We start from the raw sequence: 19,778 nt of genomic DNA, 5'->3' as shown, positions 1-19,778 counted from the left end.
TTGAGTTGATCCCTGATATCCGAGCATATTGCATTTGGCAGGCATCATATCAGTTTGTATACTCGTACATTCTCCTATCGGGCGATTCTCGCTCACGTCCTTGTTTTCATTTTGGGCACTCCATTCCACGGGGCAGGTCTTAGGTTGGACGGTTCGGATGACCAAAGCAGTGGCTAGAGCAGTTGGGTTTCCGGTGGTGATCCAGTGGAAGTTTTATGTGGTTTATCGTTTTCTCATTCAGAGTTATGTTTTCGTTATGGTTGTATTAATGTTTTATACTACTGTTACTGTTCTGTTTTCGTTTGGGTTGTAAGATGATTAAGTTATTTGGTTTCCGTTGTTTAATTGTTGTTACTAAGTTTAATGTTGCATATTTATTAGTCTGTTTAGTAGTGGCTCGGGTAAGGGCGCTACACGGACCTTACATAAACCCTAATTATCTACACAAACTCACACCTCACACCCAAAACGCACATTAACTACATACACTAGCAGCCCTGAGTTTATAAGCTTAGAGATTAGGGTTTTGGCCTTCTCTCCTAGCAGCCACCATCACCAAACCTTCACCCTATTTTCTTGGAGATTTACGTCCCTTTTGAAGTAAGAAAACCGCAGCAATCATTATCCGATCGACCACGTCTTCTCCCACGTCAGTAATCAATAATTCGTGCGTTCAAAACGCAAAGTCATATTCTAAACCCTTCTTTGACTCATCGATCGCGTTATATATATAATTTTGATATGAAATATGAATGAAAATTTGTTAGTTTAATCATATGAATGGTAGATCGTTGCTTATATATTTTTCGATACAAAATATGCATGAACTCCACGTTTTCTCGAGGTTCTTGATCGCATGCATCGCTGGACCTATCCGAAGCCATAATGCTGCATATGGTTGTGTTATGGGGTGTGTTTAGATGCTAGTAGGTGGTCCGTGATGGGTTGGTAGGCTGCTGGTATAGCAAGAAGCCATGGGGAGTGGGCTGCGCAACTGACGCACGCGATGGGGGCTGTCATTGTTTTGGCCGCTTGGTTCACAGCAAGGGATGGACCAAGGTTTGCGGCTAGGGTCTAGGCAGGGCCTTAGGGTCCTGGGGTAAGCCTGGACATGGTTTCTTATGGTCTGGATGAACAACAAGGTTGCTGGAAACGAATCGGGGCAGCTGGGTGTGGGGGGAGTCGTGCAGGGTGGTCATGGCTAGGATGTGTTTGGGGCTTGAGCGCGAGTCTTGGGCTGAAAAAGGGCGAACCATGGTCTTAATTAGTGTCTAAGGGTCGAGTCTAGGGCTTGTTCAAGTTGCTATCGGCAGGGAGCCGTGCGGAGTGCATATGTGTCATAATGTCACTCTTTGGATAGTTTTCATTCGATAGGTTTATGTGCATGGTTAAGGGGTTCGGTTTTGGTTCGGGGCTGGTTTAGGACCTTGGCCAGTAGGTTACTGTTTCATGTGTGGTTCTAACCCCGAGTCAATTGGTACATCCTAAGTGGTTTTATTTAATTCGGGAGTCGTATGAGTCCGAATGTATCTTTGTGGTTGTTTTGGCTAATTAATTTATGATGTTGTGGCAGCATGTTGGGGGACGATTCAACGAGGTCCACGATGTTCTTAAGTATGTATGACGTACAAAATAATTATTTTGAGGTATGCGATTTGTCTTATGGCAAATTATGGTCATGGGTTTGGAAGACGGAAAACGTGTCCGGGCAACTCTCCAACCTCTTCAGGAAGAATTATGCTATACATTAGGGGGTTGACATCCAGTCCAAGTGTTGTGGTGATCTCTACCGGCCCAGTACTATGATTAGTCTGATCAGATGAATTATACCAATGACCACTTTCATTAAACATAACTCTACGCAAAATGATTTACGATTGTGAATATGTATGACGAGCGTGAAAATATGGTTTTATGAAAATGTTTATGCAGGAAATTCGCGTTATACATAATTATGATCATATTATGCTATATACGAGCTATGTTTAAATTGCATGAATTTTTATTAGGTATTACTTGTTTATTCACGGTTTTTGTATGTTGAGTCTTTTGACTCGCTAGACTTAATCGATGCATATGACTTAGATGAGGAGACAGGGGTGATGACCAGTGGCAGTACACACCCAAGGACCTTGCAGTTCATGACATTTTAATTATGCTCTTTTTAAAACTATTTACTTTGATTTTTTATTAATTAGAGTTGGTTACAAACACATTGAAATTTATTATGTTATGTTAGACTTTTTCAAAATTAAATTTCTTTTTATTAACTTGTATTTTGACGATTGTTGTATTCTAATGTTGGAGTTTTATTAATAATTTTTTTAGAATACGTGGTGATCATTATTTTATTTTAAGAGCTATGTCTATTATGTAGTAAGAAAATTTTTAACCTTACACAAATATTAAAGTAGTATTATTTTAAGTAAAGGGTCGTGTGTGTGTGTGTCTATATATATATATATATAGAGAGAGAGAGAGAGAGAGATTTAGTAGTGTTTTTTACAAAATATGCTCTACATATAATCTCTCAAAGATGGTATACAATCAGAAATTAAAAGAACCTCAAATTTTTAAAGATTCATTTAAATTCTACAATTTAATTCACACACTTAAATTCATTCTTTTAAATATATATATATATATATATATATATATATATATATATATATATATATATAAATGCAGAATTTAGAAGAATGAATTTATGTGTGTGAATTAAATTATTATATGATTTATTTATTTCTGCATTTTCCCTACGTTAATTGATAATTTATTTATATATATATATTTCTTTTGGTGTCCAATATAAAAATATATTCATATAAAAGTATATCCAAACCACTCGAGTAGTTGATGATGCTCTATGAAAAGGATTTATATATATATTACTATATTAAAAGCGTGGTCATCATATTAACTATCTTAGAGAGCATCAAAATATTTAATTTTATAATTATGTTTCTTACCCCACTAAAAACCTTCTCTCGTCACTCTATATTTTAGATAGAAAAAAATCTAAACAAAATTTTTTTTTTAAATCGAACAACTCTTCTAAATTGAAAATAATTTCGTATTAATTATTTAATATTATTTAATCAAATTAAAAATAATAATAATACATTTAACGTGTCTACATCTTTTAGTAGTGTCAAGAAAGACCAAATAATGTCTTGATACTTAGATGAATCATTTACTTGGAATTAAATATTTGAAATCTTAAAGATTTTTAAATTTTATTATTTAAATTTATCACATTCGTTTAGAAGCTGGTAAATTTTGTAAATCTTAAAATCAAATGAGCCACGATTGATGAAGTTTTATCTTAAAATGATTATGGCATTATGCACCCGCGAGAACGAGCAGCAGCCAAAACAGTAAATCGACAAAAGAAAATTTTACTTCATTCCGGTATACCAAGTTTTACTTTCCCAAAATCAGGTACATATTGGTTGTTTCTAACCAACTTGCTCTTCTGAAATTCTATACGACTAAAATTAAATTTCCAAACTAAAATAAACGTAAGCACATATAATGCATGTGCCAGAAGGACTAATATTTCTCAAATTCTTTCTTGTACCAAAATATTAAACATAAGAGAACACAATGTGTAATGCCATATGCCGGACATCTATTGTTTATTAAGTACAACCAATATCCATATCTGCATTCAGCTTCTTGAAATTTCTATCTCATAGTTCTGGCGCTTCGACCTCAGTCTGTCGGCGTCATTCAATGGGAGAAATTACTCACAATTCCATGCTAAACTTGTATTTCATGAACACTCTTTGACAGCTGTAAACAAATGACAGTCCAAAGGAATCATCAGACTATGCTGCGTGTTAGGAGTCATCGAGACTTAGTTGCGCCGTCAATAATAGCTGAAGAAAAGCCTTTCACTAAAAAGAAAATCACATAAGTATGCCATCATTTCAACTCCGCGTGAAATGAAGAACTTAACTATGATTTGTCAACCTACTAACAGTATCTATTGTCAATAGAGTTTAGTTCTATTTAACCTTGCGCGAACTTCCTTTCTCCTTGCAAAAAACATCTTGTGATAGCTGCAATAACAGAGAAACCAGCCAGTTCATCTATATTATTAGAGAGAAAAAACATTTTGCCTGAAATAACAATCTGTTTCTCATGCATCATGCTGCATTCACCAAAATAACAGTAACTTAGTTGGGGTATCGAGCAATTGGGTGTTAATGTAAATTTTTAGAATACACATTGACACCATTCATTAATACATACGATAAGAATAATAAATCCATAAAGCAAATCATAATAGAACTCCAGTTTGAGTTTTTAAATAATAATAACAGTTCTGTTTGCACACAGATTTTAAGATTTTCAAGACAAATCAAAATATCTAGAATTTGTAAGGCTTACTTTATCTACTGAAACCCATAAAAGGCAAAGAAAAAAATTTTGGTAGCTGCCCTTTATTTAAATAGTGTAATTCAGACCGTTCAGCGGAGTAATGCCAAAAGCAGATGCGGGACATCGTTATCGTTTACCATTTTCAAAAGCATCAAACATTCTTCAGTTGTTATTTATTCCCAAAAACGCCAGCTCAACATTATCTCCAAATTTTATAAACTGAAAGTGCAAACAGCCAGCAATTTAGCACAAAAGTTAAAGGAACTAATCAAGATAGAACAAAAATAGTGACTCGTATTCAAAAATAAGTTTCATACAATCATTAAACTAATAATTCTCACGTTGAAAAAATTATCACAGTTTTGTCTTTCACAAAGTCTAACCAAATCCTGCAAATGCATATATGCAACTTGCATGTGCAGGAAGCACAGCACGAACAAAGGACTTATAGCCAGTCATTCAGGTTATTAGTTCAACAGAGTAGGGGAATTATGTGAGGAATAAATTTAGTATATCTCAATATACAAACAAAGGTAAGCAACATGCTGATTAAATAATGTCTTTATGTCCATGATTGTTTTCTATTATGTGTGGGCTACCACAAGCACATGCGAAACCAAACATGGGATAGAAATGTTTGATAGCAGATTCAAGTAGTACAAGTGGCCTCACCATAAAAGTAGCTGTTAAGCTGATGGTTACTAGGCATTGTTTTGGTATTTCATGAGCACATTAATAATTAAAATGAGATCGCAACATCATTAAAAGAAAAATTACATTAATAGCAATCAGTACCTGATATATCTGTCTTCAGAAAAATCTACTTGAGTCGCTTCAGACCCTGTGCAATTTAAATGAAAGGATACAATTACTTGGAATAGAGTTATTTTCATTTCCAGTTACCACAAGAAAAATAACATAATAATAGCAAGTTGCAATGGGTCGTAGGATTGCTAACTTAAAGTGCTTGACAGCATATTAATCTCAAGAAAGTTTTGGAACCCTAGTTTTGGAGTTTGCTCCAACCAAGATTGGGGGATGTTAGATCGTACATAAATAGCATATGTTTTCTTCTTGGATGTGGATCTTGGCATAAGGTTTGAATTCTAGGTCTTCCCACAAGAACTTCTGTAATGAACCGAATCCTCATTTTGAATGAACTATAAGTAAGATATGATTAAGAGTTGTTAAATAAACATTATTAAGGAATTGATAATTCAGGATCAACCTAATCGAAATCTACCGAATTTAAAATGCATAACCCAATCAACTTAAAATTACATTATCCCGAGAAATCAAACTAGGCGAATGAGATATAGCACGTGTCAGATAAAATTGATTTCGGAACTTCTGAACTAGTACGGATGCAGCCTATAAACGAAAATTGATTTCATTTGTTTCCTGTACCGCTTTTTTCAGCTGCTCTCTCTCGATTTCCAGCCACACCTTAGGTTTTCTAACCAGTTTCTAGGGCAGTTTAGTGTCGGGAAGCTTCGGAGCTAGTGTTGACTCGAGAAGGGATCGATCTCGAGACATCATCAACGGGCTGAGTACGGACGCAGGTATAATCCTAAAGCTCTAAATAGTTATTTAAGGATCAATAGGAAGAACTTTGAAACATGTTCGGTAATTCATAATCAGGCTCAATAATGATTTCATTATGTTGTTATTGTCTAGGTTCAGACGATTAAGCTTTCTGTCAGATTGTTTTAGTGAGGTACGTGATGTACTAACTGAGATATCCAAGCGTGTAGTATACACACTTATATGCTGCATATTTATCTGTTGCATTATACATGTTCTATTGCTTTAACATATTATGCATGAAATATCACGTTGGACCTGATATCTTTTGAGATGAACCTCGTTTGATGGGGCCAGTCAAACCTATTCTGTATTGGGGGCGGTTAAGCATCGAGAGCTACGGTGTCCGACGGGACCCATGGGTTCTGATGATCCTGGACATTGTAGGTCCACGTCTTGATGATGAGTGTGGGAGCAAAAACATGCTTAGGGCAAATCAGAGACTACTAACTCAGGCGCTTCTAGACTAAGCATGAGATTTTTGGCTTGATCCTTGATATCCGAGCATATTGCATTTCACATACATCATATCATTTGTATACTCGTACATTCTCGTATTGGGTGATTGTCGCTCACTTCTTTTTTTCATCTTGGGCACCCTATTCCATGGAGCAGGTCTTAGATTAGACGGTTCGGACGGTTATTGCAGTGGCCGGAGCAGTTGGGTTTTCGGTGGTGATCCAATGGGGGTTTTATTTGGTTTCTCGTATTCTCTTGTAGGATTATATTATCGATATCTTTGTATTAACGTTTAGTACTGATATTATTGTTCTGTTTTCAGTTGGGTTGTAAGATTAAGTTATTTGGTATCCGCTATTTAATTTTTGTTATCAAGTTTAAATTTTGCATGCTTGTTATTTTGTTTATTAGTGGCTCGGGTAAGAGCACTACCATTGGTGGTATCAGAGTATGCAAAGATTTTTGGGACATTAATAATTTTATTTCGAGGATTTAAAGGTTGATTTTGGTTTCATTTCAGATGTCAAGAGATGGAAGCAGTCACGGAAGTGTAGGTGTGATGACCCGAATCCTTGTTTTGAATGAACTATTAATTGAGAGATAATTAATGAGTTGTTAATTAAGTATTATTAAGGAATTGATAATTTGGGATGAATCTGTTGGGATCCATCGAATTTAAAAAGGGATAACCCAATCTACTTCAGATTTCATTATCTCGAGAAATCCAAATGAGATTCTAATACATGGCAGATAAGATTGATTCGGATTTTCTGAAATAGCCCGAACGCAGCCTATAAATGGAAGCTGATTTTTTTGTTTCCTACACTGCATCCTTCAGAGAGAGTTCTAGTTATACCTTAGTTTTTAATCAGTTTCTAGGGCATTTTGGTGTCGAGAAGTTTCGGAGCTAGTGTCGACTCGAGGAGTATCGGTGAACTGAGATCGATACATCATCAGCGGGCTGACGTCGGACGCAGGTATAATCCTAAATCCTTGGATAGTTATTTAAGGATCATTAGGGAGACCTTGTAGCATGTTTGATCTGGTTTGTTAGTGATTTCATTATGTTGGTATTGTCTAGGTTCAGAGCTTTCTGTCAGATTGTTTTAGTGAGGTATGTGATGTAGTGATTGAGATATCCAAGCGTACTATACACACTTATATGTTACATATTTATCTGTTGCATGATATATGTTTTACTGCTTTGGCATATTTATGCATGACATATCATTATTGAGCCTGATATCTTTTGAGATATACCTCGTTTGTTGAGGCCGCTCAGCCCTATTCTGTATTGTGGACGATGGGGCATCAAGAGCTACAGTGCCCGACGGGACTCGCGGGCTCTGATGACCTGGACATTGTAGGTCGACGTCTTGATGATGAGTGTGGGAGCCAAAACATCCCAAGGGCAGATCAGAGACTATACACTCAGACGCCTCTAGACTGAGCATGAGATTCTTGTCTTGATCCTTGATATCCAAGCATATTGCATTTCGCATGCATCATATCAGTTTGTTTACTCGTACATTCTCGTATTGGGCGATTGTCGCTCACGTCCTTGTTTTCATCTTGGGAACCCCATTCCACGGGTCTTAGGTTGGACGGTTCGGACGACCAGGGCAGTGACTAGAGCAGTTAAGTTTTCGGTGGTGATCCAGTGGAGGTTTTATGTGGTTTATCGTTTTCTCGTTCAGAATTATGTTTTTGCTATGGTTGTATTAATGTTTAAGACTGCTGTTATTGTTTTGTTTTCGTTTGGGTTGTAAGATGATTAAGTATTTGGTTTCCGCTGTTTAATTGTTGTTATTAAGTTTAATGTTGCATGTTTATTAGTTTGTTCAGTAGTGGCTCGGGTAAGGGCGCTACAGTGGGACATTGTTGTTATGGCGACGATTCGTGATGGAAGACGTCACCGAGACAATGATGAAAGAAGACGTTCGAAACACGTCAACAATATGGAGTTCATGAAGATTGGTCCTCCACCGTTGACATGAAATGAGAATGCAAATTTTACTGAAGCTTGGGTCGTTATCATGGAACAGTGTTCTCGAGTGCTGCACTATAATGAGTACGAGAAAATGGAGGTAGCCGATTTCATGATCAAAGGAAAAGTATGGAAATGGTGGAAATCTATTTTTGCCATTCTAGTTCAGCAGCTTGGACGGATCGGATTCGTTGGGAACATTTCTATCAGGCCTTCATCAATCATTATTTTCCGCCAGATCGTCGTCAGGCGAAAAAGATGGAACTGTTGACCATTGAACAAGGAAATTCGAGCATTGAGGATTACCAAAAAGGTTTCACGGATCTGTTGTCATAAGCTTCTCACATCAGTGAGAATTCTGCAGCAAAATATTCTCATTTTTTGAAAGATTTGAACCAAGAGATATTTTATCGGGTTTCTGTATATGACGATCCGACTTCGTACGAAGGATTAGTGAATCATTGTCATCAAGCCGAGATCAGTATTGCAAGGAGGAAGATTATGCAAGCTAGCAAAAGTTCTAGTTTGTTGGGACTGAGGAGTCAAGTCTTTCAAGAAGTCTGTATCTTCTTCTTCCGGTTCTGGAGGGGTGCACAGTTTTGGTAAGAAAAAGCTGCAATGTGGCCATGTCACGAGCCGCGAAGACGACGTGGGCCGAGAAGGGGCTGTGGACAACAATGTGGAGAAAGAGCCCATGAATGAGGAGGACGAGCCCAAGAGGTATCAACGATTCACACATGGGAAATTTAGGGTTAAAAGTTGAGGAGCAACAAGATTTTTTCCCTAGTTAGCAAAGATAATTATTTCCTTGTTTTACTATTTCCTTGTTTTTGAGATTTCAGCATATCTTTTAAATTTGGTAGGATTTTTCTTTCAGTTGTGGGGGATTGCATCATTAGTATATGTAGGGATTTGGGAGAAAGAAATGCTTATCAAAAAAATATTATCAATAAAAGTTTATTTTTCAAGATCGGGTGGTTCTCTTGTTCTCTCGAGCCCCAACTCTTCAACTAATCATAGGTCGTCAAGGGCGTAAATCAAAAAGACAGGAATTCTACTCCGAACGAAAAGATTTCACTGTCCAACGACCCATAACACGATCCCAAACGCAGGCACGTAACATATTGGTATCAGAGCCAGCCGTTATGGGGGATATCAGCAAGCTGGAACAACAATTTGCGGCATTCATGAACATGTATCAGGAGGATAAACGTGCAACCGAACAGCGGCAGCAGGAGATGGCCGCACAATTGCAGGAGCTTTCACTGAACTTGACAAACACACGTTCTGAAAATTCAGGAGGGCACCACGGGGAAAGTAGCTACAGGGACTCGCGCATTCCACGCCGTGAGGACTTGAAGCGCGTCGACGAAGGAGAAGGCCGTAGGTATATTCCAAAATACTCAAAACTAGATTTTCCTAGTTACAATGGCCAGGGAGACCCGTTGGGATGGATCCATCGGTGCGAACATTTTTTTCGACATCAACATACACCGGAAGAGGAAAAGGTGGAGTTAGCATCCTTCCACCTAGAAGAAGAAGCGCAAGTATGGTTCCTCAAATTGGAAAGAGATAGACCAAACTTACAGTGGGAAGAGTTCAAGAACCAATGCAATCTCCGATTTGGCCCGACTATCCGCAGCAATAAATTGGGAGAATTATCTAAGTTACGCCAAACAGGAACCGTAGGGGAATATCAGCGCCGATTCGAACAACTGGCTGCCCATGCCTGTGCTCTCACCAGCGAACAAGAAGTAGAAATATTCATCAGCGGGTTAAGGGAACAAATTGCAATTGAGGTGGAAATCCAGCAGCCCAAGGATTTAGCAAGCGCAATGAGCCTTGCTCGCCTATTCGAGCGAAAAGAAGGGACTCAAGCACCGCGCAAACCGGGGGTTAATCCAAGTCCACCGCCGTTTGTTAAGAAATTGAATCGAGCGGAGATGGAGGAGCGCCGATCACGGGGGCTCTGTTTTAACTGTGATGAAATGTATGTCCCCGGTCATCGATGCAAAAAATTATTTTGGTTAGAATTAACCGATGAAGAACAAGGTGAATCAGAGGAAGCACACGACTTGGGGCTGACCATACACGCTATTTCGGGGTCCTCAGAAGCGCAAACAATGAAAATTAAAGGGGCTATTAATGGTGTTCCGGTCTTGGTACTCATAGATTCGGGCAGCACACATTGCTTCTTGGACACCAACTTGGCCGAAAAATTGAAATTGCCAATAGAAAATCCAGCAGCCCTTTGGGTGACAGTGGCCAGTGGAAAAAAATTATCATGCGCTGGAGTTTGTCGTAACATAAACATCCAACTGGAGCGACATTCCTTCTGTGTGGAATTTTTCATTTTCTCATTGGGTGAATTTGGAGCCGTCTTGGGCGTGAATTGGCTCAAAACACTGGGTCCTATCACATGGAACTTCAAGGATATGTCGATGAGATTCTTGCAAGGGGGCACAACAATTGCATTATACGGTGTACAAAAAGGCGGCACTACAACTAGCCTGCATTTATCTACGTTGTGTAACAATAAAGAAGACTCCCAGGGACAGTTATCAAATATTTTGGAAGAATTTTCTGATATCTTTGCCGAACCAGGGGGACTTCCGCCTTCTCGCAGCGCCAATCACAAAATCATATTGGAACATGGTGCCAATCCCGTCGTGGTATGCCCATATCGATATCCTCATGCACAAAAAGACGAAATTGAGCGACAATGCGCTGATATGCTCGCGAAGGGTCTCATTCGGCCCAGCAACTCGCCATTTTCATCCCCAGTACTTCTAGTCAAGAAAAGTGACGACACTTGGAGGTTTTGTGTCGACTATCGGGCTCTTAATGCAAAAACTATCAAGGATAAATTCCCGATCCCGGTCATAGACGAGCTTTTGGAGGAGCTTCATGGTGCGAAATATTTTTCAAAGCTGGATTTACGGGCCGGATACCACCAGATTCTTATGGATCCTAGTTGCGTTCACATGACAGCCTTCCGCACCCACCACGGCCACTTTGAGTTTGTCGTAATGCCCTTTGGCCTTACCAACGCCCCTTCTACCTTCCAATCCATCATGAATTCGGTCTTTGGGCGATATTTGAGGCAATTTATTTTGGTTTTCTTTGATGATATCTTGATCTACAGCCCAACGTGGGACGACCACTTGTGTCATATTAGCACAGTTTTTTCGATATTACGGCAACAACAATTTGTCTTGAAACGATCTAAGTGTGTCTTTGCCAAAAAAGAGGTGGCCTATCTAGGGCACGTCGTCAATCAAACGGGTGTTAAGGTTGATGAGGACAAGATTAAGGCAATCACACAATGGCCAGCCCCAAACACAGTTAAGGGGTTGCGAGGATTTTTGGGGCTCACCGGTTATTATCGCAAATTCGTCAAGGATTATGGCTCCATCGCAGCTCCCCTTACGCAGCTATTAAAAAAGAACTCCTTCAAGTGGAGCGACGAGGCTTCTCGTGCGTTTGCCCTATTAAAAACTGTTATGACGACAACCCCTGTTCTTGCCTTGCCGGATTTTTCAGCACACTTTGTGGTCGAGTGCGACGCTTCTGATACTGGGATTGGTGCAGTTTTGCATCAAAATGGGCGTCCCCTTGCTTTCTTTAGCCAACCCTTACCACAACGACACAAAAAGCTTCCTGCATATGAAAAAGAGTTGATTGGGTTAGCTAAAGCGGTGCGCCATTGGCGACCTTATTTTTGGGGCAACACTTTTGTGGTTCGCACCGATCATTATAGCCTTAAATATTTACTGGAACAGCGGATTACGACTTCACCACAGCAGCATTGGGTTAGCAAGCTTCTGGGTTTTGATTTTCATGTGGAATACAAAGCCGGCAGCACCAACGTGGTGGCGGATGCGCTGTCTAGACGTGATGATGCGGAGGGCAGTTTACAAGCTATCTCCCTGCCGCAATCCGCCATTTTCAGCATCATTCGGGAGGAACATAGGGACATGGCCGAGCTTCAACCCCTTATCCAAAAAATCCAGCAAGGTGAAGCTATAGGGCCTTGGGAATTCCGGGATGGTCTTATATGGTATCGCCAGCGTATTTATTTGCCGAAGATCTCGCCCTCCATTGCCAGTATCATTTCGGGTACCCATAATGCCTACCATGAGGGCTTCCAGAAAACTGTTCACCGCATTTCCCGTGATTTCTTTTGGACAGGAATGAAACGCCAAGTCCAAGAGTATGTGGCTACGTGTCTCATATGTCAACGTAATAAGGTGGAACTTTTAAAACCTGCAGGGTTACTCCAACCCCTACCGATACCTCAGCATATATGGGCCGATATTTCCATGGATTTTGTTGAAGGGCTTCCGGTGTCACAAGGCAAAAGTGTGCTGTTGGTCGTCGTCGATCGCCTCTCTAAATATGCTCATTTTTTGGCCCTCTCCCATCCGTATACTGCCGTGCACGTCGCTCGCATTTTCTTTGATCACGTATTTAAATTGCATGGGCTACCAGAGACAATTGTTACTGATCGGGATGTCACTTTTACAAGCTCTTTTTGGAAGGAACTTTTTCGCCTGAGTGGTTCACAATTATGCTTTACGTCGGCATATCACCCACAATCCGATGGTCAAACCGAGGCTGTTAATCGCATCGTGGAAATGTATTTGCGCTGCTTTACAGGGGATTATCCGAAGAAATGGGTAGGTTGGCTGTCATGGTCTGAGTATTGCTACAACACCAGTTTTCACTCTTCTCTTCGCACTACACCCTTTGAAGCCGTATATGGGCGCCCCCCACCACGCCTGTTGTCATACTGCCCCGGTCTCTCACGCATTGATTCTGTGGATAAAGAATTGCAAACTCGTGATCAAGTTCTTGGGGAATTAAAAAACAGACTCTTGCAAGCACAAAACTCCATGAAGACGCAATATGATGCTACTCATCGGGAACTCCAGTTCGACGTGGGGGACAAGGTACTGCTCAAACTACAACCATATCGTCAGAAATCCGTAGCTTATCGCAAAAATCAGAAACTCGGCCCCCGTTACTATGGTCCATTTTCGGTAGTTAGTCGCATTGGCTCCGTCGCATACAAACTTCAACTCCCAGAATCATCCAAGATCCATCCAGTTTTCCATGTTTCATCACTCAAGAAGTTCAAGGGCAATCAGGAGGCAGACCCCGTACTTCCGCATTTTCCCCTAGAAGAGGAGAACAGACAACCGCAGGCCATCCTTGATACACGCATACGCAATGGCGGCCACGAGTTTTTAGTTCATTGGCAAGGGCTGGCACCATCTGAGGCTTCTTGGGAAGCGGTTTCAGCCTTCACAGCCCAATTCCCTTCTTTCAAGTTTGAGGACAAACTTGCATCTCAAGGGGACGGCAATGTCACGAGCCGCGAAGACGACGTGGGCCGAGAAGGGGCTGTGGACAACAATGTGGAGAAAGAGCCCATGAATGAGGAGGACGAGCCCAAGAGGTATCACGATTCACACATGGGAAATTTAGGGTTAAAAGTTGAGGAGCAACAAGATTTTTTCCCTAGTTAGCAAAGATAATTATTTCCTTGTTTTACTATTTCCTTGTTTTTGAGATTTCAGCATATCTTTTAAATTTGGTAGGATTTTTCTTTCAGTTGTGGGGGATTGCATCATTAGTATATGTAGGGATTTGGGAGAAAGAAATGCTTATCAAAAAAATATTATCAATAAAAGTTTATTTTTCAAGATCGGGTGGTTCTCTTGTTCTCTCGAACCCCAACTCTTCAACTAATCATAGGTCGTCAAGGGCGTAAATCAAAAAGACAGGAATTCTACTCCGAACGAAAAGATTTCACTGTCCAACGACCCATAACACGATCCCAAACGCAGGCACGTAACAGGCCACTTCGGAAGCAATCACCAGACGGAGAAATGTCGAAGAATGACAGGTGCTTGTTTCAATTGTGGTGGTTTTGGTCACATTAATAGAGATTGACCTAACTTGGAGGATCAGAGAAGAGGCAGAGGTTATATGGTAGGGTCTTACAGTGGAAAACAGTCTGAGGCCACTGGGAAGCAAAAAGGTTTTCCAGCTCAACGTTCCAGTCGTGGAGGGATATTGCAAGGATCTCAGTAACGCCCACGAGTTTAGGGGCAAGTGTTTGCCTTAAACCAAGAGCAAGCTGAGGAGCAAAACGAGAGTATCATTGCAGGTAATTTTCTTTTACGTGGTATCCCTGCATATGTATTAATTGACACGGGGGCATCACATTCATTCATAGCATCAATGTTTATTAAGAAACATAAATTACCCTACGTGTCATTAGATGTTTTAATATCGGTGTCTACACCTATAGGACAAGAGGTTTTAGCTAAGCGACTTCTAGTAGACAGTTTGATAGAGTTTGATGGAAAATACATGACTGCTAATTTAATGGTATTGGTTATGGAAGATTTCAATTGTATTATAGAAATCGACCAATTGACTAAGTATAGAACGACCATAGATTGTTATCAACGTCTCATTCAGATTCGTCCAAAATGAGACAATAATTGGTTCTTCTTCGGTGAGGGAGTTAGACCTCCAATGCCAGTAGTGTTTGTCGTAAAGGCACAACGGGCTTTAACGAAAGAAGGAGAGGGATGCCTAATTTATGTTGTGGACGTATCGAAGGATGTAATAGACGTGAAAAACATTCCAGCTGTCGATGAATTTCCTGATGTTTTCCCGGTGAAATTCCTAGATTTCCTCCGATGAGGAAAGTGGAAGTCGAGATGGAATTGGTACAAGGAACCACACCTATCTCCAGAGCGTCTTATAGATTGGCACAATCGAAATAGTTTAAACAACAGTAACAAGATATTCTTGACAAGGGGTACACTAGATCCAGTGTTTCTCCTTGGGGAACACCAGAGTTGTTCGTTAAAAAGAAAGATGGGTCTATCCGGCTTTGTATAAATTATCGACAGTTGAACGAGTAACAATCAATAATAAATATCGGTTACCACGAATCGATGATTTGTTTGATCGACTGCAAGGGACTTCAGTTTACTCTAACATAGATTTACGGTCTGAATATCACCAACTTCGAGTTCATCAATGTGATATACCCAAGACTGCATTTCGAACAAGATATGGACATTACGAATTTATAGTGATGGCGTTTGGTTTGACGAATGCTCTAGCAGTATTTATGGATTTAATGAACCGAGTATTTCAGGAGTATCTTAACAAGTTCGTCATTGTCTTTATTGATGACACACTGGTATACTCTCTTACTCTTAAAGAGCATGCGCATCATTTAAGGATTGTGTTACTAACCTTAAGCAATCACCAACTATATGCTGTTAAGTTGAAAAAATGCGAGTTTTGGCTCGATAGAGTTGTCTGCTTGGGATATGTTATAACTAAAGATAGGATATCAGTGAATCCAAGCAAGATCGAAACAGTGTTGAGTTGGGCACGACAAGAATCAGCTCAAGAGATAAGAAGTTTTCTAGGTTTGGCAGGTTATTACCGGAGATTCATCTCGGGATTTTCTCAAATTGTCAAGCCATTGACACAACTGACATGTAAGGATGTGCAGTTCGAATGGAAACATGATATTGAAAATAGTTTCAATCTACCTCAACGTTTGACAATTGCACCAGTTTTAGCTTTGCAATCTGGATCAGGAGGGTACATTGTGTACAATGATGCATCACTTCAAGGACTTCATGTGTTTTAACTCAGAATGATCATGTGATTGCATATACATCCAGACATAAGCAAGAAAAGAATTATCCAGTTCATGATTTGGAATTAGCAGCGATTGTGTTTGCTTTGAAAATTTGACTGACTTTATCTCCATGGAGAGAGATTTGATATTTTTACGGATCACAAGAGCTTGAAGTATATCTTCACTCAAACAGAATTAAATATGCGCCAAAAAAGATGGATGAATTTGTTAAAAGATTATGATTGCAAAATCAAGTATCATTCAGGAACAGCGAATCTTATAGCTGATGATTTTAGCCGCAAAGTGAGATTATATGCACTTTAGACAAGTTTGATCTCAAGTGTAATCCAAGATTGTTGTTATCTGGGATTTCACTTCCGTCGTAAGAAAAGAATGGAAAATATTCGAGTAACGAGCATTTTATATGAACCAACGTTGTATGTCAAAATCAGATAAGCTCATTTTTTTTACCTGAAGGTAAAAAAGTTAGCAAGGTTAGCTAAAATAGACAACACATCTGGCTTCGCGTTTCAAACAGATGGAACCTTGTGTTTGTCGCGGAAAATCGTAGTTCCAGAATATTTTAATTTAAGAGACGAGATTTTATCTCAAGCCTATAGGAGTAAGTTGAGTATCCACCCAAGAAGCATGAAAATGTATAAGGATTTCAAAACCAGGTTTTGGTGGAAAGGTTTGAAGAAAAGGGTTTACTAGTTTGTAGTCGAGTGTTCGGTTTGTCGACAAGTGAAGGCTAAACATCGACGACCAGGAGATTACTTCATAATCTTCTTATCCTTGAATGGAAGTAGGAGCATGTAACGATGAATTTTGTCACCGACTTGTCGTTTTCTTCTAAGAATTGTGATGTCATTTAGACAATTGTACACCGACTGACTAAGTCAGCACGTTTCATTCCGTATAGTCGGTAGTATAGTTTCGATCGCACAGCAAGACTATACATCCTAGAGATTCTCAAATAACATGTTGTGCCAACATGTATAGTTAGTAACAAAGACCCACGCTTTAATTTAAGGTTCTGAGGAAGTTTTCAAAAAGCTTTGGGAACGTCATTGAGTCTGAGTAATGCCCGTCATCCAGAGACCGATGGTCAATCTGAGAGGACAATTCAAACACTCGAGCACATGTTATGTGCTTGTGCTATGGATTTTGGACCGGAATGACATGATAATTTGTCGCTTGTGGAGTTTGCATATAATAATAGCTACCACAGTAGCATCGGTATGGCTTCGTTCGAAGCATTGTATGGTAGATGTTGTCGTACTCCATTGTTTTGGGACGAAATAGGAAAATGACAAGTGCAAGGAACTGAATTAGTACAACAAGCGATTGACTAAGTGGAACTGATTAAGAAGAGAATTAAAACTGCACAAGATCGTCAATCGAGTTACGCGAATACCAAGCCTAGACCCTTACAGTTTCAGCCAAAGGAAAAAGTTTTTCTTAAAGTTTCACCATTCCGTAGAGTGAAGAGATTTGGACTCGAGGGAAAATTAGCTCAAGATTCATCAGACCTTTCAAGATATTGGAATATGTTTGAAATTTGGCGTATCGATTGGTTTTACCGCTGTAACTGTCTAGCATTCATAATGTCTTTCGTGTATCGTTGCTACGACGGTATGTTGCATATGAATCGCACGTTCTTTATCCGACATATGTACAAATTGAAGAAGACCAGACTTGTGTCGAGCAGCCGCTCCTAATCCTGGGTAAGAAAGAGAAGAAGCTCAGAAACAAGACCATTCCATTTCTTCTAGAGCAATGGCAACACCGAGGTATTGCAAAGGCGTCTTGGGAGTTAGAGAGTCGTATGCGCTCAGAGTATCCGAATTTGTTTTGACTTGTATCTGTGCAATTATGAGTTGTATTTTATCCAACTCAAACGCCCTTCTCAAGTTCTACATGCATGTCATCTCAGAGCAATATGTTTGAAGCATGTCCCTTTATGCTCACTATTATGTTTTCGTTTGAGGTCAGATTTTACAGCTAATAGATGTCTTTCAATTTCCAACATTGGTCTAGCACTGATTCCACATAAAAAGTAGATGTTTGATGTATTTGAATACCTTGGAAACTCTGAACTCATTGACAGCCATTCGTAGAGAGTCGTCAGATAATATCAAACGTGATAAAGCCCCCGTGCTCAACCTGTAACTTGTTAGTCAGAAAGTGTATAAGCACTTGTATTAAGCACATGTATTATTGAACAAGCAATTATAAATAAGATTTGAAACTTGTGTAATGCACCCTAATTTCTTTGCAGCATCTGAAACTGAGCCCTCGACTGCAAAAATCAGGTCGAGCAAAGCCTGCATTCCCTGTATATTAAGTAAGGTAGGGCCAAGGCTGTGGTGTAAGAGTTGAATCGCAACATTTCATTCAGTCAACAAAAAATGTCACGGACAGGAATAGAAGCCAACCAAAGCAAATTTGGGATTATTTGGTCCAATCTGAGGACCATTTTCAGATCCTCGCAAAGAGGACTTGGCAGGAAGGATTTGAATGAGTTCCAAAGGAGGTACATATGTATCAAGTTCCACCGAGTTCCTCACTGGTCAGAAGAAAAATATATTTGTTAAAGTCCTCAACTCAAACACTAAAGAAAATAATCAGAATAAAACAAAATATATTTCAAAAAGAAATGTACACCTTTAATAGCTAAAATCTTACGCAATCGACCGAGGGCCGACTCTCGATTTTTGTGCTGCGATCTATCTTCAACGGCCTGTCCCATGGAAACATGTAAATGTATATGCACCCAAACAAAATGAGGATACAAGAGTCCAGGATATTGAGCAAAAACCTGAGAAATAATGCCGGTTGGAATATGCTTCAGACGCACAGCAGACTCACGTTTGTTCCGGTGCTGTCCCCCTGGGCCTGATGCTTTAAAAGTATCCATCTCACAATGGCTCATAAGCTGCTCATCGCTCATTATTAGATACTCTCTGCCTCCACTTGCGTTTAAGCTACTGTCATTACCACTTGAAGAAACAGTGCTGCAGATTAGAGGATAACACCAAATTATATCCTCGTGGACAAGTCCTGATTCCTGGCCACCCCTTTCCATTTGCTTTCTGCAGAAAGAGGATCCTCGTATAATTTTCATAACCGTTATAACGATTCCACCAAGAACTTGTCGAAATAGGCTTCGTAAAACCACAAATACTACAACTTGGGGATCTCAACAACGATCTCAGAATCGAACAAGACATCTGGATTGAGTCGAGCAGGAACAAATCAATCCACAGTCCTTTATTATGAATGTACAATTAAAAATGAAGCAAGGACAATTCAATTAAACAAGTAAAATGTTCATCATCTACAGCTGACCTCTGAGAAATACCAAATCCTCAGGCGGCGACAACAGTTGGTGGATTGATAGCTGTTCAGGGGCGGAGGTGAGGAAGTTCGACCCGAAGGGACGTTTCGGTAGGGAAGAGATCTGCACTAATTCCATTGGGTTCACACAGAAGACCCTATATTTTTAGAGCACGATATTTTGTGGCCCATGATGTTCAATATATAAATAAATATACCTTTGTAATTTAATAATATAATATACAAAAAAAACATAATTTTATTTAGTACAAAATCATTTACATAACTCAGTGGTTTTTGAAATTCTATTTCCTATATTTTCATAGTTTCTACTATATTTAC

The 19,778-nt window shown here is 39.6% G+C and overlaps 1 protein-coding gene across 13 annotated transcripts; it reads right to left on the bottom strand.

Moving 5' to 3' along the window:
• Positions 1-3,516: 3,516 nt before the first annotated feature.
• On the bottom strand, positions 3,517-19,618 carry LOC140803186 (uncharacterized). 13 transcript variants are annotated; one of them, XR_012111794.1, is made up of 9 exons: positions 19,449-19,618; positions 18,919-19,330; positions 18,765-18,840; positions 18,536-18,666; positions 18,363-18,433; positions 18,182-18,263; positions 5,182-5,227; positions 4,020-4,064; positions 3,517-3,899 (listed from the first exon to the last, which is right to left on the bottom strand). XR_012111794.1 is itself a non-coding variant. In XM_073158911.1 (8 exons), the coding sequence occupies exons 2-7, from the start codon at positions 19,222-19,224 to the stop codon at positions 5,207-5,209; spliced, it is 687 nt and encodes a 228-aa protein (XP_073015012.1). In that variant the 5' UTR covers positions 19,225-19,330; positions 19,449-19,618; the 3' UTR covers positions 3,517-4,605; positions 5,182-5,206. The 13 variants fall into 13 exon arrangements, 9 of the variants coding, with proteins under 9 accessions (XP_073015012.1, XP_073015014.1, XP_073015015.1 ...); XR_012111796.1 differs by having other exon boundaries at positions 3,517-3,795; XR_012111793.1 differs by having other exon boundaries at positions 4,020-5,227.
• Positions 19,619-19,778: the final 160 nt, after the last annotated feature.

The sequence above is a fragment of the Primulina eburnea genome, chromosome 10 (genome assembly GCF_022965805.1).
Source record: "Primulina eburnea isolate SZY01 chromosome 10, ASM2296580v1, whole genome shotgun sequence".
NCBI lineage: Eukaryota > Viridiplantae > Streptophyta > Magnoliopsida > Lamiales > Gesneriaceae > Primulina > Primulina eburnea.
The sequence above is the reverse complement of the archived record's forward strand: the minus strand, read 5'-3'. Positions and strand labels throughout refer to the sequence as shown.